This window comes from Mauremys mutica, chromosome 2, assembly GCF_020497125.1.
Source record: "Mauremys mutica isolate MM-2020 ecotype Southern chromosome 2, ASM2049712v1, whole genome shotgun sequence".
Classification (NCBI taxonomy): Eukaryota; Metazoa; Chordata; order Testudines; family Geoemydidae; genus Mauremys; species Mauremys mutica.
This window is the reverse complement of record NC_059073.1, coordinates 76766535-76789842: the sequence shown is the minus strand read 5'-3', so window position 1 is coordinate 76789842 and position 23308 is coordinate 76766535. Positions and strand designations below refer to the sequence as shown.

Here is a 23308-nt window from a genome sequence, read left to right as displayed (position 1 = left end):
AACCTGCTATGTTTCTAGATGATTCAACGAAGTTAATATATAAAAATCACACACTGTTCAGTGACCCTGGACTTGACTGGGCTCTGCAGATTTCACCCTCCTGCATCACCAGGGGCTACTGGACCCTAGGAGGGATTCACCCCTTTGGAATGTAGAAACATTTCGGAGGTTCCACCTTAGGGAGGAAGCTTATATGCTGGCCAGCTGCATATCTGCCCTCCCCCTCAACGGAGTCGAATGAGCCCTTTATGCTACCGTGGCTCAGTTCACCCAGACTTTCTGCCAGGAGACACCTGGGTTATGCATGCAGCAGCCAGCATAACCCAGGGTGAACTGAGCCGTCTCACCTCCTGTCAGTACCTGTGTGCAAAGCAGGGTAGGTTATTAATTAAGGGCAGCCTTTGTTAGAAGTCAAACCCATGTTTGAACATAGTTCTGGGTATTTTTCTTGTAAATTCTGGAATGAAAAATGATGGATACTATGATAAAGTGACTGTACTGTGCTTTCTAAACATTGATGCCTCTCTCCTTCCCCCCCCCCCCCAACTCTGAGCAGCATGCTTGACAGTGCAGGCCGTCTAGATGAAGAGCACAGACTGATCGCCAGGTATGCAGCGAGACTGGCAGCAGAGACTACTGCATCAGTAAGTGGTTTTAATTGGGGGGAATGTAAAAGTTTCCTTTTGCTCTTGTTTCTGAAGAGCAAGGGCTTGTCACAATCAGAAAATTTATATCTGACAACGTTGATGGTTCACAGATTATTTTATTGGAGGATATTGTTATGTAATAAAGAAGAATGCTTTCTTGCAGCTACGTTAACAATGTAGAGTATATATTTAACCTAGTGATGTTTAAAAAATTCAAACTAAGGAAACTAACTGACTTCCCTCACCCACCATTATTCTACCATCTCCAAATCCAAAACCAGGAAGACAATTTGGGACCCCCTGAACTCAAACTGGATTGGAAAATATTGCCTAGATTAACATTGGTTATAGGTTAGCGATTTACTTTAAAGGTGAAAACCGAGGTGGTGAATCTATTTCATTCCTTAGCTCAAACACCAGAGCCTTAAGTGCTGAGTATTTTAATTAGTGATCTTGGACAGGATGACTATAATGACCCATTGCATTAGCCTTGGCTCTCATTTTCATTTCAGAGCAATGATTTTACTACTCTGTGAATCACAGGATAGAAAGGGATGACAGGCTAAAAACTTACTATATTCAGAATTAAAAGACATTGAAGCAGGAATCTAATTGAAGTGTATAAAATCTTAAATGGCATAAATAAGGTCAACCCAGTTACTTTTTTCCATCTCAGTGCATTTGATAGAGCAAAGAAGCATAAATGAAAGTTAAATGAAAAGTAGCTCTACAGAATGTCAGAAAGCACGTTTTCACTCTTGAGATATATACTGTGGGGCCAGCTGAAGGAGCCAAATAAGGCAAGGTTGTTCATGTTAAAACTGTGGGCCAAATTCAGATCAGGTGAAGGCAGTTGAGCTGCTGTGGCGATGAATTTGGACCATGGTTTTTTGCCATCTGTCGTATAAAACTGCACAACATTGAAGGAGTGGGGGCAGCAGGAAGGAATGCACACAGTCTGATCATCTCACTATCCGTTGCCTGACAATCAGTCACTGTCGGATTCAGAATGCAGCTCCACTCAAATTTAAGGCAACCTCTCATCTGTAGCTGGTTCATCTTATTGCTTAAGGATGGTAATTCTTTAGGTAACCAAAATGCCCTGCTAATTACGTGTGTGGATGGAAAACCCTTCTGGAAGACAGAAATGTCATCTGTATCTGTCTGAGTTTTCTATACAGCACCTATCATCATGGCATCTTAGTGCTATGAAACCCTACAGAGCCAGAGTATACACACACAAGAAACAGATGTGGTTTGGATGGATATGCTAAACTTTCCCCTCCCCACCAATATACCACATTTTGCTATGTCTTTTAAATATACACTACAAAGGAGAAAGCAAAGAAAGGCCTTCTGTGAACAGTAGCTCTCAGAACAAATGTGGCAACTACAAATTCTGAAGCTCACTTTAGCAGCCAAATGGAAGATAAAAAACCTATGAGAGACATTGCTAAGGCTGGACATGCAGGACTAAAGGGCTCAGTTATTTCTGTCTCAACTGTACAGTATATCAGTGCATTTGTTAGGTCTCCTTTTTGGATGTGCTGCGGTTTTCTTTGATGGATAGAATATTAGTGGGAAAATATCCAGGTAACTAAAACTAAAGTTTTAAAATTAAGTAACTAACTAAAATCAGAAATGTGTTTTCCCTAGGTGTTATGTGGAATGGAGTCTAGCAAGAAGAGGAATATATTTCCTTTTTGAGGGCTAAATCTGCCAAGCACTGTAGAAGAGATGCTCAAAATTAGGCCCCATGTGTTAAGGTTACACTTCAGATCATTCTTAAAGTGAGAGACAGTCCCCTTTGCAATAGCTGAGGGCACTAACTCAGATGATCAATTTTTAAATCTTTATCTGTACACCATGGAGGACAAAACAATTACTTGGATGTCTTTCTTAATTAGGATACTTCCAATGGTTGTATTAATCCCTGCACTGCATCACCATAGAAAATATTTTTAATAAACACAGTGACTTTTGGTTATTGCTGGCAAACACAACAAAGGGAGTACTCCAACAAATCTGTAGTGAGGTGGGTTTGAAATCCCCTAATTGGAAAATGGTTCTGCTGTACATTAAATGCTATGGAACAGCTCTTCTGAAAGTGTCAGTAGAAGGTGTATCAGAGATTCAGTCACATGAACCATGCACTGAACTGCAGCCTGAATGAAAAGTGGATGATGAATGAGGATTTAACATAGAGAAATCTGCTGTGCTTTCAAGGAATTAAAGGTTCTTGGGACAAGTGGAAAGCAAATGTCTTTTCCTTTATTTGGGAGGTGAAGTGGGATGAATTTTTGTCTTGGTTTTTGTTTGAGTGGAAATTCCTTTTTTCTCATGTTGCAAGTCTCAATAGCCTTGTCTACAGCATAATAATTAGGAGCTGTAATACAGCAACTGCCAGTAACAGTGCAGCTTCATCAGTGTGAAGCCACTGCTGCAGATGGGGTTAGGCATTTTTATCAGTGTTTCCTGGAAAGCTCCTTGGAGCAAGTTGGAATGACATGGTGGTAAACATTCAAGCATAGTCTAGCTTAGTGATTACACTGTTGTTACTAAATTGTGCTGTTGCACCATTGGTGGAACGTGACATAATATGGATACTTGTTTAATTTTATTTCATTTATTTATTCATTTATTGTAGTGTAGAGGGCCCAGGTCCTCAATGGCATTTAGGCTCCGGGGTGTCTAAATAATACCTTTGAGGATCTGGGCTGACAAGACTAACATGATGCTATCGGCAAGCAGATTTCATTGAACAACTGTTGGTCACACTTTTAGGTGCAGATGAGTGCATGGACATTTTTCATAATGCAGCCAAACTCTCTCTCGCAGCAGCAGCAGCAGCAGCAGCAGGGTCAGCAGAGAGGTGCCTCAGATATCTCTTTCACCATTGACGCAAATAAGCAACAAAGACAACTGATTGCAGAGCTTGAAAACAAGAACAGGTAAGAGGCTCCAGAAAATGCCTGCCTTTGTTTAGTACCACACACAATGTCCGTCTGTTTGTTTTTAACATTTCTTCTCACTTGTTTTTGTCTATGTGCTCTCTCTAGATCTAGATCTATCTATTTATCAGGATGGGAGACTGGTTGCCTAGATAGCCAGTACCAATATACTTGTGGCAAAATTGTGGTGAGCCACTCTTAAGGCATTACAGAATCAGCCTGTGTTTTGAAAAGTACATGGTTACATGCTGTGGGGTAGTTGTGAATATTTTTACTGTTTGCAGTTACCCTTGCAGAGGGTTAAAAATAAAAATCCCATTCTGATTCTAAAACCAAAAAATCTTTGGTGCCCTGTTTCTCTTTATAGAGAAGAAAATAAAAATCTCCAAAACACAATCTCTGTGTGATAAATAAAAGAAGCAGTGATTGTAAAAAGATGAGCAGAAAATTAGGCTTTGATACAGACATAGCTGAAATTGGGGGACAGGTAATGGGAAGTCTTTGGAATTAGAGGCCAGATACGCAATTGGAGTAAGTCAGCCTAGTTTCATTTATTTTAGTGGAGCTACATTGATTTACACCAGCTGAGTATCTGGCCCTATATGTCAGACCCACAATCACTGAACAGTAACTTATGTTGTCATGCAGAGCTTTGTTCTATGTTCTCTGCTTTTACTGTTGGGTAGATAAGGACTGGCCAAAACCAGATGCCTTTCTACCACAGACTTCTGCGATACCTTCTGTCACTGTAGTATAATTCCACCAGCTCTAGTGTTAATTTATCTTTCATAGCTCAAGTCTGCTTTCTGAATATTGTATCTGATGCCCACCAAAAGTAATGAAGAAAGAGTCTGTCACTAACATCAATAAGCTTCACCCCTCTTCAGCAAAGCTCTGCAGCTCTGTTAGCACTCTTCTACATCGATTCCATTCTAGTAAATCCTATTAAATGTACTTTCCCCTGAAGAGCTGCTGTCTCTCAGATCCATAGTTAAATTAAAAGCATTTTTTAAAGTGCAAACGGTGTGTGCCTGATTGATGTAGAAGACAGGACAGATATTATTCTAGTTTCTATTGATTTCATGTGGAGCATAGAATATTAACATGAGAGAATGAGGGTGAGGAATTTGTTAGTTGAACCAAACAGGATCTATGTCCCTGCTTTCCACAGAGAGCATCTGAAATTCAGGCTCTAGTTTTATGGTCTGTTTTATGAAGGTCTTGCAGAAATGCTCTCTTTCTATGACTATAGCAAACATCAGCAAACCTGTTCCAGTGATGACTGTTTCACTAAAGCTGAGATGTTCTGGTGAGCCTAGTCATGGTATCCTTATTGGTTCAGAGCTACAAACAGTCCTTATTCTAATAGTGATGTTCTAGGCTGGTTCTATGGAAATGCACTGACCTTTAGTCTTTTACTTACTATCCTCCCCCAAGAGAAATCTTACAGGAGATCCAGAGGTTGCGGCTTGAACATGAGCAGGCATCTCAGCCCACACCAGAGAAGGCACAACAGAACCCCACTCTCCTTGCAGAGCTCCGACTCCTGAGGTAGGTGTATATGCCATGAAGAATTCCTGGAAACAGATTTGTGTAGATAAGGGTAAATACATAAAATATTCTTGTTCTTTTTTTTCGTTTGTTTATTTTGTTTTTTTAAATGAACAGTGTAATTTTGTTTCTGTTTAATTTAGATTCAGTATAGGCCTTGACTGTGAACACAGTGAAGTATATGCTTAAAATTTCCACATATGAGTGTCCTGTTTACTACTCATGTGCCTAAAATTGAGCATGTGTGTAAGTGATGCCAGATCAGGTATTTAGGTTGTAAGCTCTTTGGGAACAGGAACCATGTCTTGCGCCAATATGTATAAATAACACCTTATCATAATCATGTGGGGGGAAAATGATGCTATTTCAGAACAAATACTTCTGCCAAAAAAAACCAACACCTTTTGGGCTAGATCCTCAGAGTCCCTTAGAGCCATGGAGCATCCTATAGCATGAGAGCTAGGAATGAAATGGCCCTTTTGCAAGGTTCCATTGGTCATTTTTGCTTCAACAACCGAGAAACTCTTCGCTGTTTCAGCTACAAGGACAGTTGACCAGATTGTCACAGTGGTCAGCTTCAGTATAAACACCATCCAAAGTGAATGTACCAATCCTGAAGAGCACAGTGTGAGAGCCAGACTGAACATCAGATCAGAATAATTTAATTTAAAACTAGTTCCTGTATACAGAGAATAGAGTGTGTATAAGTGTTTCCTCTCCAGTTAAAACTTTCATATTAACTTTTCAATAGAGTAGATTTTAGAGCCCACAAGATAAGAGAGGACTTCCTTGCAGCTTTCCTTCATGCAATAACCTGTTGCTGGTACCATTAGACAGCCACCTGATATCTGAAGGAAATCTTAGGATGAAACTGTGCAGAAAAATCTTTGTTTACAAATGCTGTATGATTTTAATTTTTTAGCCTCTTTTACCCTAAAAATAAATCTTTGTTTTGCTAATAATTACATTTGCAATATGATCTTAAGATAAACTAGTTGGAAACAGAAATGCTTTCTTCTTACGACTGATTTGCCTCTTTAATGACTCTAGATACCTAGGCCTGGTCTACACTACGCGTTTAAACCGAATTTAGCAGCGTTAAACCGATTTAACCCTGCACCCGTCCACACAATGAGGCCTTTTATATCGATATAAAGGGCTCTTTAAACCGGTTTCTGTACTCCTCCCCGATGAGAGGAGTAGCACTGAAATCGGTATTGCCATGTCGGATTAGGGTTAGTGTGGCCGCAAATCGACGGTATTGGCCTCCGGGCAGTATCCCACAGTGCACCATTGTGACCACTCTGGAAAGCAATCTGAACTCGGATGCACTGGCCAGGTAGACAGGAAAAGCCCCGCGAACTTTTGAATTTCATTTCCTGTTTGCCCAGCGTGGAGCTCTGATCAGCACAGGTGGCGATGCAGTCCCAAATCCAAAAAGAGCTCCAGCATGGACCGTATGGGAGATACTGGATCTGATCGCTGTATGGGGAGACAAATCTGTTGTATCACAGCTCCGTTACAGAAGACAAAATGACAAAGCATTTGAAAAAATCTCCAGGCTATGATAGACAGAGGCCACAGCAGGGACTCAGCACAGTGCTGCGTGAGAAGCGTAATGGAAAGCCAAAGAATCAAATGGACGCTCATGGAGGGAGGGAGGGGGTAGTGAGGATTCCAGCTATCCCACAGTCCCTGCAGTCTCCGAAAAGCATTTGCATTCTTGGCTGGGCTCCAAATGCTTGAAGGGTCAAAAACATTTTCCCGGGTGTTTCAGGGTGTATGTCATCAATTTACACCCTTCCCCCCCCGAAAGAAAAGGGAAAAAAATCATTTCTCGCCTTTTTTCAATGTCACCCTATGTCTACTGCATGCTGCTGGTAGACGGGGTGCTGCAGCGCTGAACAGCAGCATCCTCTCCCCTCCCCTCCCCGGTGGCAGACTGTACGGTACAAAAGAACTGGTATCTGTCCTCGTCATCATCCTGTGAGTGCTCCTGGCTGGCCTCGGTGAGGTCGGCCGGGGGCGCCTGGGTAAAAATAGGAATGACTGCTGGTCATTCCCAGCAGATGGTGCAGAACAGCTGGTAACCGTCCTCATCATAGCAACTAGGGGCTGAGCTCCATCAGACCCCCCCCCCCCCCCGTCATGTCTAAAGAAAAGATTCTGTACTGCCTGGACTGTCATAGCAGCGGGATGCTGGGCTCCTCTCCCCCCCCACCCTTTAATGTCCTGCCTGGACTACCATAGCAGCTGGAGGCTTCCTTCCCCTCATTTTATCTCACTGAAAAGTCTGTGTTTCTTATTCCTGCATTCTTTATTACTTCATCACACAAATGAGGGGACACTGCCACGGTAGCCCAGGAGGGTTGGGAGAGGAGGGAAGCAATGGGTGGGGTTGTTGCAGGGGCACCCCCTAGAATGGCATGCAGCTCATCATTTCTGTGGGATCTCTGGGGCTCTGACACGGAGCGGCTGTGCTCTCTGGTTCTCTAGTACACTTGCCCCATATTCTAGGCTGGATGGACTCTATTTTTAGACAAAACATAGGAAGGGAATGACCCGGGGAGTCATTCCCATTTTTGCCTATGCGCCCCCGGCCGACCTCAGCGAGGCCAGCCAGGAGCACCCATGATAGCAGCAGATGGTACAGAACGACTGATAACCGTCATCTCATCACCAATTTACAATGGCAGACGGTGCAATATGACTGGTAACCGTCTCTGCTATCTTGCAAATGAATGCTGCTGTGTAGCAGTGCAGTACCGCATCTGTCAGCAGCATCCAGTACACATACGGTGACAGTGACAAAAGGCAAAACGGGCTCCATGATTGCCATGCTATGGTGTCTGCCAGGGCAATCCAGGGAAAAAGGGGGCGAAATGATTGTCTGCCGTTGCTTTCCCGGAGGAAGGATTGAGTGACGACATTTACCCAGAATCACTCGCGACACTGTTTTTGCATTGGGATCTCAACCCAGAATTCCAGTGGGCAGGGGAGACTGCGGGAACTATGGGATAGCTACGGGATAGCTACCCACAGTGCAACGCTCCGGAAATGGACGCTAGCCTCGGTACATGGACGCACACCGCCGAAATAATGTGCTTAGTGTGGCCGCGTGCACTCGACTTTATACAATCTGTTTTACAAAACCAGTTTATGTAAAATCGGAATAATCCCATAGTGTAGACATACCCCTAGTGTAGTAGCATAGAGAATTACTTTCTGCTGCTGGGCCAGTGACATTCAGCACGAGCTTCAGAAATAAGAATTGAATGTCATCAAAATACACATATCACAGAATAGACTATTCATGTAGCTCCTATGCATCATGCCCAAAATCTATTGTAAACATGTTTACATTATTAGTAAATATTGCTGGATATTAATTTCCTATTCAGTTGACAAGTAAAGTTCATTTTAATTTTTTTTTAAATCCAGTGATTAATGTAGAACTAGCAGATTAATTCTATTGGATTTTGCAGCACAGATTAAAAACATAATAGCCTAGTTTAAATTTCCTGACACTGGGTGGCCTAAAGGCACCAATACTGGGTTCTGTCAACTGAGATATCTTCCCTGTTTTCATATATTGTGCCAGAGTAATCAGATAACTTTAAATCTGTGCGTCAGTACTGCTTTGCATGTGTCCAGATTAATGCTCATCAGTTAAGAGTAAAAAGGGTTTCCTTTAACTGTTTGTGCAATTTTGGCAAAATCCCAAATTCCTGTACATTAAACAAGACCTTTAGCTAGTATAAATCAGCAGAACTGCAAGGTAGTCAGTGGAGCCACAGTGATTTACTCCAGCTAAGGATGTAGCCCACTGACTTTGGAACTTGGAGCAATTATAGTGTAGGACAATTTGGGTCTTATAACATCAAGAAATGTTGGAGTTTTGCAGATCTGTAGAACACATCTAACATCCCTTGCAGTGATTTTCTGCCTTATGTTTATACTTTTTGCATATGATCTCCACACTTAAGACACATCTCTGGCCACCTGTCTGTTTACCCACAGCTAAATTTTACATGACTCACAATTTTTCAAGAAACTATTCTCCAGAATATTTAGCTTCAGAGTCTTTTCTGGTTTTGAGGAATTCCCAATTTCTTCTGGTATAAATGAGAGCAGAATTTGACCCTTGATCATTTATTTCTGTCTATTATTAAATTGTGAGGATAAAGTTTCAAAACTAAGGATATGTCTGCACTAGATTTCTTTTATCTGGAGTTAATTGATTGCCAGTTACTTGAGGTACTTAACACTTTTGGTAAATGCCAGCATGGACACTCTTCATCTTATTAACTGGCAGTACCATGTGGGGAGTAATTGCATTAACCTACACAAAAGTAACTCAAGATAACTGGCAATCAACTAACTCTAGGTATAAAAAGTTTAGTGTAGACATATATCCTGAGGTGTCCCCATAAAATATGCATACAAACACAGTTAATTGCAATGCAGGTGGTCCTGAAGCAATGAATTATGAAAATGTAGCCCTTACAGTCTACAAAATAGCACAGATAGCAGAAAATATAGATCAGTTCACTAAGAATGGAAGTTCTCTTTTCCCTATACCCACAACACATGCCCAATTAGAGTTGGCACTGTTTCATTTATTCAGATGCCTCAATATGGGACTTGCATATAATCCACCTTCTCATGACAGGATATAGAATTAACTTCATTTCTAAGCACAGCTCCAGAGTGCAGTTGATGAAATGAGCTTGAAAAGTGGTATGTCAAGTGATAGCATACAAAACATAATGCTTCTCTCCCTATGCAATGAATCTAAAAGACAACATGAGTAAACACTGAGACCTTTTCTAGGATATGCCAGTTTGAATTAGGTGGATAACTTCTCTTGTTTTTGTTTGTAATTTCTTAAACCCACTTTCCTTTCCACAATTCACAGCTTTTCCAACCATTAGATACTCAGGGGAAAATCCAAGCACAGGAAATTTCAAGTAGAAAATATATGAATCTTCTAGAAGAATAAACAAAGCCTTGGTATGTTAGGGCCAAATCTACTCATATTGGTGAGCAATAACTCATGTGAGTAGTCCCATAGAAGTCAATGGTGCTGTTTGTGTGAGTAACTCCTTCATTGTGGTTAAAGGGCTCACAGTCTGGCTTTTAATAGCCAGGAAATATATTTAACATTGCTGACTTCTACCTCCCTCAATTTTGGAGAAGGAGGACAAAAACACCAATTTACAGGCATTACAGGATGCATCAAATACCATCTTTCATTATGTTTTATATATATAGATATGATATAAAAATATAGTAGAAAGAATGTATAAAATATCACCTAATCTAAAACATGACTTTTAAAAATATTATCAATAATATTGTAATTTGCAGGGAGCAGCAGCTACAGGTTAAATATGATAGTGACCTCCCCAAAATCTGATTATGTATATCCCATAGGCCTGATTCAACCCTCTGTTATATGGGTGTAACTCCCACAGCCGTCAGTGAGAGTTGGACTTGTATAGTTGAAGGCAGAATTATACCAAATTCTCCTGCTTAGATTACCATAGGTTGTACTTGTACAGAATCAAAATCTGTTCCATGTTACATGGGCTGACGGCTGGAGTAACCTCACCAACATGCATGGAGTTATTCAGGATTTACACGGTCATAAATGAGCATAGAATTTGGCTTGCAGCATCAAAAGCTATTTTCAAAAGAGTTAAAACTGAAAACATGGACTCCAGCCTCTGAATAGCCACATCTCTCTGCTGTTCTGGCTGAATTTCTGAATTCTCTTGGGCTTTTCCATCTCTACTTGTCCAATGTCAATAATCCTGCCAGACTCTCGTGTCCTGAAGTCATCTCCTAACATTCTTCCAAATGTAAGCTTACTTATGTGAATCTGAAAAATTCTTCTTCATTTGGTGTTTGGGGAGAGAGTGTCAGTACTTATTTTACCCCAGCCAGCATGCTGAGCCCTTTGTACATTTAACTTCAAGGAACTTCCTAGTTTCTCAATCTCCCCTGATTTCTGGGCATTATATTGAATTCAGAGAATGTGTTCACTTTCCAATAGCCTAATATACTCTCCACAGTTGACCTGAAAAAATGATGCAGTTCAGAAATTGTAAAGCTGACTCTATGAAGTATTAGCTCTGATCCTAACTTATTTTTCAGACAGCGGAAGGATGAGCTCGAACAGAGGATGTCTGCTCTTCAGGAAAGTCGAAGAGAGCTGATGGTACAGTTGGAAGGCCTCATGAAACTACTGAAGGTAAGGTGCTCCACTTGAAAGTCAAAGGAAATGGACAGGGGCCAGTCAAGTAGTGTCACATGGGAAAGAGAGATTCATCATGTTAATAAAATACTACAGAACTTGAATATTTCCTCCTACAAAAGCTTTGTTTCCCATCAATTTTCTCTCTTAGCTTTCGCCACTCTAATACATAGGTTTTCAGGATCAATAATGTACCCACATGATACTGTTCCTGTATTAACACCATATCTTTGTTGTCATACTACCACTAAATGAATTGGACAACACTTGAAAGCAGTATAGTAGACTAAGTATTACTGACAAATAATTGAAATTCACTTGAATATGCAAACAAAGCCCACTGTGGTGCAGTACTACCTTGCTAGTTAGTGAGAAGAGATCCAGCAATGCTGGTCGATCAGGTTCTGGAGCAGCCATACAAAGATCATTACAACAAAGATTTTCATGACATGCTCAGTTTCTGGTTTGTTTATAGTTTGCTCTGCTGAAAACATATTGAATATAGAAAAGGTGGATATACAGAAGGCAACAAAATAATTAATCCCCAGTGGTAAATAGCTACGCCAACACTGTACAGTGTATAGCCTCCTATCCTGGCTGATGGTACAGAGCTGGTTTTTCTAGTTCCTTTAGCTTTGTTCCTTTCATTAGTCATTCTATCAGATGAAGCCATTTGACAACACAGCCCCTCTGACTGTAGGACTTTGGAAGGATCTTCTTAACAGTACTTGTTCCTTTTCACTAAAAAAGAAAAAAAATCCCTTGTAAAATACACTAAAAGAAAGAAAGCATTTTCCTGAAGGATCCCATGTCAAAAATGCAGACAGCAATATACAAATGTATTTCTAAGACTAGAAAGGAAAGCTGGAAAATGCCTTTTTACCTTCCCAAGTTGCAAAAGGGGCCTCAGCCGTGCATTATACTTCTGGCCCTCTAAATCCTGCATGGCCCATCAGAGCTAGCACACTATTGAAAATGGGCCCTCCCAGCAGGGAAATAAGCCCCCTCAAAGTGGTGGAGTTTTCCCTTCAGCCAGGGACACTTTAGATGTAAATTTCCTTCTTCAAGAAAAACACAAACTTCTGTGGAAGGGAATGGGCAGGGAGGAGGAGAGGAACTGGCATGGACTGTATAGCCTCCAGTATGGATGCCCTTTGCACTGAAGTATTAGTAATATGGTTGTCTAGAACTGAGTTTTGGCCCAAGGGTCATGCTCTGTCTTGAGTTATGGGGGTGGTCAGCCTCAGTGCATTTTTCAGGTACAAAGAAGTTGTACTATAATTAGAATGGGGAGGATGACTAGCCACTCTAAGTAGAGTATGACCCCAATGTGCTTCATTGCAGACAATCTAGGGAGTTTTGGGGACTATGTGCCCTATGGTAATTGATGGCTCCCCAACATTCCCTGACCCCTGGGAAGGTGGGGTCCTGTCCCTGAGGGATGAGAAGCCCTGAGGGGGGAGGTCAGGTTCTGCCCCTCGGGCTAAGGGCCCCGGGGGGCTGTTGGAGAGTGAGCCCATCACTCACTCATCCTAAAGTGGTTCCTGTTCATGGGGCTGACCCAGTTCCCTGCCCTGGCCCATTGACTCTCACCACAGCATGCAGAGGGATCCTCCCCCCAGACACACCACCTTGCCCCCTTCCTGCCTGTGGGCTCTTTGGGGTGGGGGGTTTCCCCAATGATCAGGGCTCTGTCCAAGTGCACCAGGCCCGTGTTAGTTAATCCAGGACTTCTAACCTTGTTCCCAAATTTGCATTTATTTTTCTCTTCTTCACTTAAATCCTGGCTAATCTAACGCTGATGATCCAATTTTTCTTTAGGAAGAAGAACTGAAACAGGGAGTAAGTTATTTACCTTATTGTAGGTCTCACTAACTCTTCGATGGAGCTACGATTCCATGGTTTATATTATTCCTTCTGCTTGAAATGTGTGCTCATGCCTTGGACTGAGGATAATGATAATGTGTTGCACTTCTTTAGCATGTTTTCTCTGACCCTTTCAAAGCACTTTACACAATTAAACCTCACAGTTCCCCCTGAGAAGTGAGCAATGGCTTGATAGAACCTTTTTCTCACTCCTGTAAAGCTACATCTACGCTATGAGCTAGAGGTGTGATTCCCAGCTCACACAGACATACATGCACTAGCTCTCATCTGAGCTAGCACCCTAAAAATAGCAGCGTAGCTGTGGTAATGGGGGCAGTGGTAATGGCAGCATGCGCTAGCCACCCCAAGTACAAACCTGACTGAACCCCATGAGTACATACGCCGGACAGTTAGCCTGTGCCACCGCTGCCCATGCTAGCTGGGAATCATGCCCCTAACTTGTAGTGTAAACATAGCCTAGATAAGGCCACTTTAGGGGTGAAAAGCAGCAACTGTTTAACTGCATACAACTGTAGTACAACACAACTTAGAACAGGGAGTGAAGACCACCACCACCATTCATAGCCATTTGAAACTACCAAGGTAAGTTTAGTAAGCAGAATATAATTACCTGAGTTGTAATTAACCCTGGATAATGGATATGGAGTCCCTAGTCATTCAGAAAGTGTCAGGGGACTTTTCCTGTCCACAAGCAGTCCGGCTCTTGGTTTTACATCTTCAAAAGATGGAACTGGCAGCAGCAGCCAAGTGCCAGTGAGAACAATAACTGCACTTTCAAAGCAGTGCAAGAGTCTATATCGGGGTAGGCAACGTATGGCACGGGTGCTGAAGGCGGCTCGTGAACTGATTTTCAGTGGCACTCACTGCCTAGGTCCTGGCCACTGGTCCGGGGGGCTCTGCATTTTAATTTAATTTTAAATGAAGCTTCTTAAACATTTTAAAAACCTTATTTACTTTACATACAACAATAGTTTAGTTATATATTATAAACTTATAGAAAGAGACCGTCTAAAAATGTTAAAATGTATTACTGGCACAGGAAACCTTAAATTAGAGTGAATAAATGAAGACTCGGCACAGCACTTCTGAAAGGTTGCCGACCCCTGGTCTATAGTAACAGTATTGACTTTTGGAAAATTAAATTGTTTTGTAGCCTTTTCTAGAATTAAAATGGACACTGTCTAAGTTATTAGGTTAAAAAATATACCTGATCTGCCCAGACAGCAATCCTATTTAAAAGGGGAGTGTAATGAGGAATATTTCATTGTAACACAATAACATTGAGCCCCTCAATTTCAACAGTCTGATGCACACTGGCTATGGTAGGAGAGTTGGCCATGCACCGGGGTTTGTCTGTTGCTGGTGCTCAGCCTTGTTAAACTAACAGTTTTGCTACATTTTGGAACAGAGAATGAATCTGTTGCAGCAAGACAGTGCTGATTGTAGTCCAGAGGGAAAGACCTATCAGAAGATCCCTCTGAATAGGTCTATTGCTTTTTAATTTTGCCTAATAACGTTAATGGCTTTTCTGTGTAAATTTGATGCCCTAAAAGTGAACAGGGTTTTTTTTTTAAAATGCATCTTACAAAAATAGTCTTTTTATTGTGTTTAATAAAAATATATGTTGAGGATATGACAATATGTTTTTGCCTTCTACAGTGTAATATTTAGGTCCTTTTATCAGAATGGCAGGTGATTATGCTAATTATTTATTTATTTACACTAGTTCTCATAATTTCCATAAAATGTTCCCCATTGATCTCTTTCATAGGCTATTTACAGATGTAGGGCTAAACTCGTCCCTGGAGTAACTCAGTTGGAATTAATGGTCTAGATAAGTTTCTAGTGCTTATGTACTTTCCATTTCTGTATTGCCACAATGACGCTTCCTCCCAGAAGGGTAATGAAGTGCTCACATATGTATTGTTTTCCTAGTTGTCATGTTATAATGTAATAGTATTATTTTCCTGGGCAGACTTTCCTGCTATGTGAGCTAGTTTCAGCTCCAGCAGAGGGAGCAATGGACTACAGATTCAATAAAAACAGTGTTCACTTCAAATGTATTATACTGAGTTATGCATGACACTAGGTAACATAAACCATTTTCCAGTCTAACAAGGGATAATTAGCAAAGAGTCCGACGAAGTGGGTATTCACCCACGAAAGCTCATGCTCCAAAACGTCTGTTAGTCTATAAGGTGCCACAAGACTCTTTGCTGCTTTTACAGATCCAGACTAACACGGCTACCCCTCTGATAAGGGATAATTAAAATCCTTACCACTTCGATCTAAGTATGATGAGCTAAATCGGGTACATGAAGGTCTCATAAAAGGCACTTGGATGCTGACAGCTGCAATCAGTTAACAAATGAAGGCTGAAGCCTTCTGTCACCTCAGTGATAGTGGCAGCTTTCCACAAACTCCCCTGTCAACATGCCTCAGTCCTGATCTTGTGGTTCTAACTAGGGATTAAAAGAAGTTCAGTCCTTGGCCTTTACGCTGAGACTACAAGCAAGTCAGTCACTTAGCATTAGTTGTAAGCATAGTTTTTCAGACATTTACCATCTGTCTCTTGCGAACTAGACTAAGACCACTAACCGCATTTCACATATGCCACTAGACAGACATCCAATGGTAACAACATTTCAGTTGCCACGGATCTGGGCTGAATTTGATCTAGCAAAGTAGAATATAAAAAATAGCTGCAGTCTTTTAAACCATACAGTCTCTGCGGGTTTAACTTTCTGTGGGTTGATTTTGTCCAATATTACCCAAATAGTTAAAAGAAAAAAAACACCCAAATACCTAAAGTTTCTTATGCCTTGCAAAGGTCTTGTTCCAGGAAATGAAAGTTACTGTTAACAGTGCATTATTTACCATGCATACCAGATCAGTATAGCAATTATAGTACACCTCTACCTCGATATAACGCTGTCCTTGGGAGCCAAAAAGTCTTACTGTGTTATAGGTGAAACCGCGTTATATCGAATTTGATTTGATCCGCCGCAGTGCACAGCCCCACCCCCCTGGAGCGCTGCTTTACCGCATTATATAACAGGTAGCGTTATAAAAGGGTAGAGGTGTATGTACTTAAAAATGTTGAGCACTAGTGTATAGCTCTTCTTTGAGTATGTGTCCCTACAAGTGCTCCACCATAGGATGTGCATGCACTCTTGATCGGAGACTGTAAAGTAGTGCTCCTGAGTAGAACAACAGCCTGTGCTCCACGCAAGGGGATATAGGCAGGCACCAGCCTGCCAGCACTCAGTTCTTTCTCGACCACCTGTGGCTCAAGACAGAGCCTTTGCTGTTAGCTGTTTCAGCTTCCCACCTTTCTTTCACCTTGTGAAAGTCTTTATTCATTATTTTTCTTATTTACTTTATTTTATTTTAGAGCTCCTGGAGGAGGGTTTTCCACCTTCTACTTCTGTACCTTTGTTTGTGGTGGAGCACAATTTGTTGTGCCTAAGACCCCAATGTTTAGACTCTGCCAGACTTGCCACAGGTCTTTTCCCCACAGTGATAGACATTTGAGTTCTCTGTGATGTTTGGGGGACTCTCAAATCCCCTCAAAGTGCAAGGTCTGTCTGGGATTTAAAGGCAGGTCCAAAAGAGATAGGGAGGGTAAACTAAAACTCCTCTAAATGGAATGTTCCCTATCTCCATTGGAGTCCCCTATTCATTGGCCTCAGCATCACAGGCCACATCAGTCACTCATCCAGCTTTATCTGTGACCATGGACATGAAGACCTCAAAAAGGAAGAAGCACACCTACCCCACCAGAGAAATGAAGAAAAAGGGTAGATCACCCCATAAAGACCCACACTCGGAAGACCTCCCATCCCTTAAAGAGTACTATGGGGGCTCCAGCTTAGTCTGGTACCAAAGTGTCGGTACCATGTAAGAAGCCTTGTCTGGATAAGCGCTCTACCAGACAATCTAATGCAGCAGCACAGCCTGATCCTCCATGGCACCATGATACACATAGAGCCACTCTGCATCCCTCAATACTGACTTCTTACTCAAACTCTGAAGTAAGACAAGACCTTGCTTCAGTCCTGCAGCAGTCTCCATCTCACTGGTCCACAATTTCACCTCTGGTAGCGACTCAAGCCTCGACTATAGGCTATCACAGCCCTCCGGCTCCTTCCAGGTTTCTGTCATCTGAAGCTCTCATCGTTTCAGATGGGCCTGAATCATAGATCTGTCAGAGCCCCCTCAGTGGTACTGCCAAGGCACCTGCAGACTGAAAGCTGCCCCCTTACTGGTCATGATGCCTGAGGCACTTACCTGGTCATGATGCCTCAGGCACTTAGCTCAGGAAACAAATTATCAGACTCTGAGATCTCGGTACAGGAATCCATCCCAGTACCGTACCATCCAGCTCCCAGGAGTCCCTCTACTGAGGAGGATTCCAGAAAATCTGCCAGTCCCAGGGACTATGACTAGTAGGGACCCATTCACTATCCCTCCCAATGGCATCCTTGGAGTCAGTTTGATGACCAATTTTATAGGATGCCAAGAGGAAATTACAGGCAGCCACCAATACCACCCGTATGTGCAGAGTCACTAAGACTCTGGAACTGGTGTGTTTCCCATTGAATAGACATATCAGCTGTCAGTCTGCCAGGCCTTCAGAATACAGCTGCAGACTCCCTGAGCAGATGCTTCTGGCAAGACCATGAATGGTAGCTCAAAGACGCTGTCTTTCACAGCATCTGTCAGACCTGGGCGCTACCGCAAGCAGATCTCTTTGCCACCCTGAATAATTTCAAATATCACCTGATTTGCTCCAGGGGAGGAAACGTCCTCAGTACTCTGGGAGTATCATTTTCAGAAAGAATGAAGGGCCAACCTGTTTCCATGCAGCATGTGTCTAAGTGAGTTTCAGGTTGTATTTTGAACTGTTATGGAAGAACTGGATACACAGTGACAGCGCATTCCACTAGAGCTCAATCCACATCTCTGGCTCTACTAAAAGACATTCCTATAGCAGAAATCTGCAGGACTGTGAATTGGTCTGCTAGTCATACATTTGCCAAGCATTATGCCATCTTATCTGCCTCTAGAGATGACACTTCCTCTGGTGATGCAGTTCTGCAAACGGTGTCTTGATTTACCTCCCCAGTACCCACTTCCTCTGTGAATTACTGCTTGGGAGTCTCCTATGGTAGAGCACCCACAGGGACACGTGCTTGAAGGAGGAGGAGGGGTTACTTGCCTTATAGTAACTTGAGTTATTCATGATGCTTTTGTCCTTATGGGAGCTTCACCTCTCGCCCTCCTTCCCCTCTGCTGTGGAGCCTCTGGCTTCGTGGCTGAGAAGGAACTGAGTGGCAGTGGGCTTACTATATATCCCTATATCCCCTCATTTGGAGCACGGGGTGTTCTGCATAAGTGCAGGCCCACAAATACTACTTTGCAGTGTCCAATTAAGAGTGCATGGGTGGAGTGGAGGCAACAGGGAGGCAGTTCGCTGCTCTCTGGTGTTTTGTCCGATCTGCTCTGGGCATGGCCCCAGTGGAGTTTAGAGCACCACCAGGCTACTCTAAATTCTGCCAGCTGGTAACAGTCCCCAGGGGACTGGTTATGCCAAGTCTGCACCAGCTGAAAACTCCCCTGGTCTGGCAGAATTCTCAGCTGGCCAGATCCAGCTATTTTTGCATCCCTTTGCACTACAAGAATGAGACAGAAGGGGCCAGAAAGCAGGAGAGCATTGGTCCCTATGTGTTCAGATTTCCCCTCACTATTATTTAAATGTCCTAAAAGTTTTCACTCCGAAAGAAAATACTTGCCGGCTCTTATCAGAAATGAGTGTCTCACATAAAGGTAACTTTCCCTTGCAAAATCCTGCTTCAAACCTCTCCAGTAACTTCTTCTGCCAAGCCCACTGTAGTGTCAACTTCCATAGCATTGTTTTTCAGCAGTGGCAGTGTCCCTTAAAAAAAAAAAGTATCCTGATCAATTTGTTGGAGGTTAACCGGCAATAACAATGCTGCTTCTCTTCTGATCAGACCTATGTCAGTAGGTGCAAGGTAGGCATTGTTAGGGCCAAAATCTAGAAAATAAAAGTTGGCTTACAAATCTAGAAATAGAAAAGTAGACCAATTTTATAAATAGTTGTTGCTGCCTTTTTTGGCATGCAGTTAGCAATATCTGATCTTCATCTCTGAGGAAACAGTCACCAGAACATTGAAGCCATGTGGCAGTGAAGGAGCTAAGGAATCCAACTGAATTTTTTTTAACTGATTATTAGTGCCAGCCCAAATAAATTGGGGGTGGTGGGGGGATCTCACTAGAGATAATGTAAGTTTTCAGTGAAAACTAACGGCACATGAGCACTGATTCCTGTTTAGTGGCACTCATGTTATCTTAGTCATAGGCCTCTGTTGAACCCCAATTCGTAATCATGCTAAATAGTGTGTGGTTTGTTTGGTTGTGTTTCTTATATTGACATATATTCCCAGGAACTGTCAGGCAGTAAAGGAAAGGTACATTAATTCACTGTGTCCCCTGGTATCACTCACACAGCTCCACTTTTAAAAATTATTGTTCTTCAACGTATGGTTGAATTTCAGTTAAATGATACTAACTCTCATGTGCTAACAGCATGACATTTTATATGACTGGTGTTAAAACATTGTAACTTCCATCCACTGGACCCATAACAGGAATTTAAATTGCCTGTCTGAACAGTACTTTGGGAGAGGTGGAGTATATCCTGTGGAGTGAACAATTTGATAGTGAATGATTTAGTGGTGGCTAAATAGCTCACAAACCAAGAAGAAAAGCACAAGTCTGTACTATTTGTTGGGAGGGTAAGATTTTATTTCACTAATAGGTTTAATTTCCATTCCAAAACTTGATTGCATGGATGCCTTCTTGTAACAGTGGTTGAGGTGTAAGAGCATGAACTTGATTAGGTAACATGGAAATATTACACCCCCAGGAGTAGCTTCAACTCCTTAACCAGACTGAAAGTTGTCTTAGTGCCAGCATCCTTCCACTTCCTACAGACTGCAAGAGTTGTCTTCCTAAGAATGTCTGAATATTGCCAACACTCTTAATTCTTTCACGGAAAAAAGTCCCAGACCTTAGATTTAAAGACAAGAAATATCTTCTTTAAATTTTTATATCCAACCCTGCCTGCCATGTTTCAGGATCACCTTCTAATATATCTTTCCTACATCTTTACCATGGGTTGCCATAGCTGTTTCCTAACAAGTTGGGTGCAATAGGTTTCCATCAACTGACTTAATATTATCCGATTTTTCTGCATAACTGCATGATACCAGCTGAGGCTTTACTCAGCCAAGTTAAGGAATGGAATGAAGATGACGACCGCTGAGTGTTTTCTCTTGTAAAGACCTATTTAACCACTTGTTCTTATTTTCCAGACTCAAGGAGCAGGCTCCCCTCGATCTTCACCCAGTCACACTATCAGCCGACCTATTCCTATGCCAATCAGGTCTGCATCTGCCTGCTCCACCCCAACCCATACACCTCAGGACTCTCTGACGGGTGTGGGAGGAGACGTGCAAGAAGCTTTTGCGCAAAGTAAGTTGCATTGTTAAGTTATTAGTTACTCAGAGAGCATATGCAAGTGTCAGGTGGGGAACTGAGGCACAGGAAGGAGAAATGACTTGCACAAGGTCACCCAGCTGTCCAGTGACTGAGCCAGGAACAGAACCCAGATCTCTTGAGTCCTATTCTAGTGCTCTATCCATTGCAACTCAATCTGTTTGCCATAAAATAAAGACTTGTTATTGACTATTGCAAGTTGGTTCCACAATCTGGGCTTTGGGGGGATGGGAGGGTGATGTGAGAGGGGGGAAGTATTGTGCTGCTTCCCCTAAGAACTGATGGACTTTTCCATTCTGTCTAATGATGTTTACCAGAGCATTGCCATCAGCTGCTGTGCACTTTTTGTTCTCCTTCCGTGTTGTTCGTCAAATTGCAAAAGGATGGAAGGTCCATCCTTTGCTCACTGATTGTTTGCTTTGAAGTTCTAAAATCACAGATTAAATAATAGGCTAAATATAAAAGAAAGTAAACAGTTTGTGTGACCTGAACATGGAAATATCCCTCCACCCATGGAATTACTCTTTTCCCAAATGCTTGCATCCCTGCAATTTCCTTTTTTCTTTTCCTTGAACACAAAGGGCCAAATTTTGCTCTCAATTACACCATTGCAAATTGGAATGTCAGTGGAGTCCCCCTGGATATATCCTGCTGTAACTGAGAACATAATTTGCCCTCCTGGGCTCAGTTCTGCCCACCCTTGCAACTTCCATTCATTTCAGTGGGAATTGCATCTATGAATTTGATGACAAGATTGAGCCCTAAGTGCAATCAAGGTTTTCTCTTTAAAGAACTAGTTAATTCTCATGTTAAACCCTGTCCAGCTGTTCCTTGTCCCATGGCACCAGGTTGCTCAACGTGTATTCTGTGAGAAATGAACACACAGTGTGAAATTTTCCTCTTTCAGCCTAAAAAAAAATGAGAAAGATGTACGGACATAGACCACTCTCTTAAAGAGTGGTTTCTTCCAGAACTTGGACAAAGAGAGATAATTTAGTAGCTACAATAAAATACATGGGCTGCCTCAGGCAACTGCTTTTAGTTACAGCAATGTGTTCTGCTAAAGTGAAATGGCAATGTCAAAGTATATTCTCATATGTACAGTGATCACACTTAGAAACAACTACCTTTGTTATATACAGAATTTATCCTCAGTATTTATCTTATTCTAGTTGTATAAGGCAAATCTGGGCAGTTTTTAAGCAAACAGTTGTACTGTCAGAGTTCTTTTAAGTTGCCCATAGCGAAGGCACTCCATGGAGTAAAGCACTAGCTCTCCTATATTTTCTTCTCTTAGAGAATAGATGTAAAAGTCTATACAGATGTGAAGCTGAGAAGGCATTACAACTCTTCTCAGAAGTGTGTGTGTGTGTGTGTGTGTGTGTGTGAGAGAGAGAGAGAGAGAGACAGACAGACAGACAGGCTTTCAGTTACTTTCCTGCAGTCATTTTCTTCAGGAGAATTTATGACTTGAGACCAACAATTTTAAGGGCTGTCAGTTTAAAAGACATTTCAGATGCCAAATCCTGCTAGCTTCTATGCATCATCCCCTCTGAAGTTAGCTAGGATTTTACGGGTTGGGTCTATTTATATATAGTTTGTTCAACTACACTAGGATATGAGTTTGGGACGCTGTGATAGCATAGGCTGGGAGCACACTATACCAGCCGTGTCAGCCCTGAGGTTATTATTGTTCTCTAATAACCTTCCCTGATTGATGCTTAAGGCGGTACTGAGGAGTTCTGCAGGAAACAACATCTAGACCCTCCTGTATTGGAAACAGGGTCACAGCAGCACAGGGCTATTGATGGTGGGGGTAGTGGCTTTCAGGGTAGGCAGAAGTTTGCTGTGAATGGGGGGTAGGAGAGGGAGCAAAGGGAGCTGCTCAGTCTTGGCTGGGGGGCAGCCAGCTCCAGGGAGGGAAGTGGGGTCCTGGTGGTTCCTACCTGTTCAGCAGCTGCTGCCTGTAGCCCCTCTGAGTCCCCCCCTCACCTCCATCCCCAGGTGTGCAGGAGTTGGGGGGGACAGAATCCCCACCGATATTTGCATGCTGACTCCCACTGTCGTCTCCCCAGCCCCCCCAGTTCCACCTGGGTGGTTGTTTTTTAAAATGGGAGTCAATTATGGAAAATACAAGCAGATTCCTGAGCTCCAAAAGATACCATGAAGGGATGGGAAAGGAAAATCCATATAAGGCCTAATGAAATCAACCATGTTTCTTCAACGTTGACCATATTTATACAATAAGAGTCATTAAACAGAGCCATGGAAACTTAGGGAGAAATAACTTCAGTCCACTTCCCCCAGACATTTCATCTCTTAGCCCCGGTCTGCTAGTGTCACCACACAAATGTGAGTTTGATTGTAATTAATAACTTCCAAGTTTCTGGCATTGTGAATAAATGAAGCCTGATGTTGAGCTGCTGCTGCTG

General features: G+C 42.3%; 1 protein-coding gene across 13 annotated transcripts in view; it reads left to right on the top strand.

Moving 5' to 3' along the window:
- Positions 1 to 23308, top strand: part of DTNA (dystrobrevin alpha) — a 299292-nt gene that overhangs the window by 259404 nt on the left and 16580 nt on the right. For 11 of the 13 annotated variants that reach the window (XM_045004598.1, XM_045004596.1, XM_045004600.1 and 8 more), the window contains 5 exons: positions 557 to 644; positions 3486 to 3598; positions 5036 to 5149; positions 11309 to 11405; positions 20693 to 20852. In XM_045004598.1, the coding sequence (XP_044860533.1) occupies positions 557 to 644; positions 3486 to 3598; positions 5036 to 5149; positions 11309 to 11405; positions 20693 to 20852 (572 nt within the window). The remainder of the gene's footprint in view (positions 1 to 556; positions 645 to 3485; positions 3599 to 5035; positions 5150 to 11308; positions 11406 to 20692; positions 20853 to 23308) is intronic. The other 2 variants (XM_045004601.1, XM_045004590.1) reach the window with 1 other exon arrangement.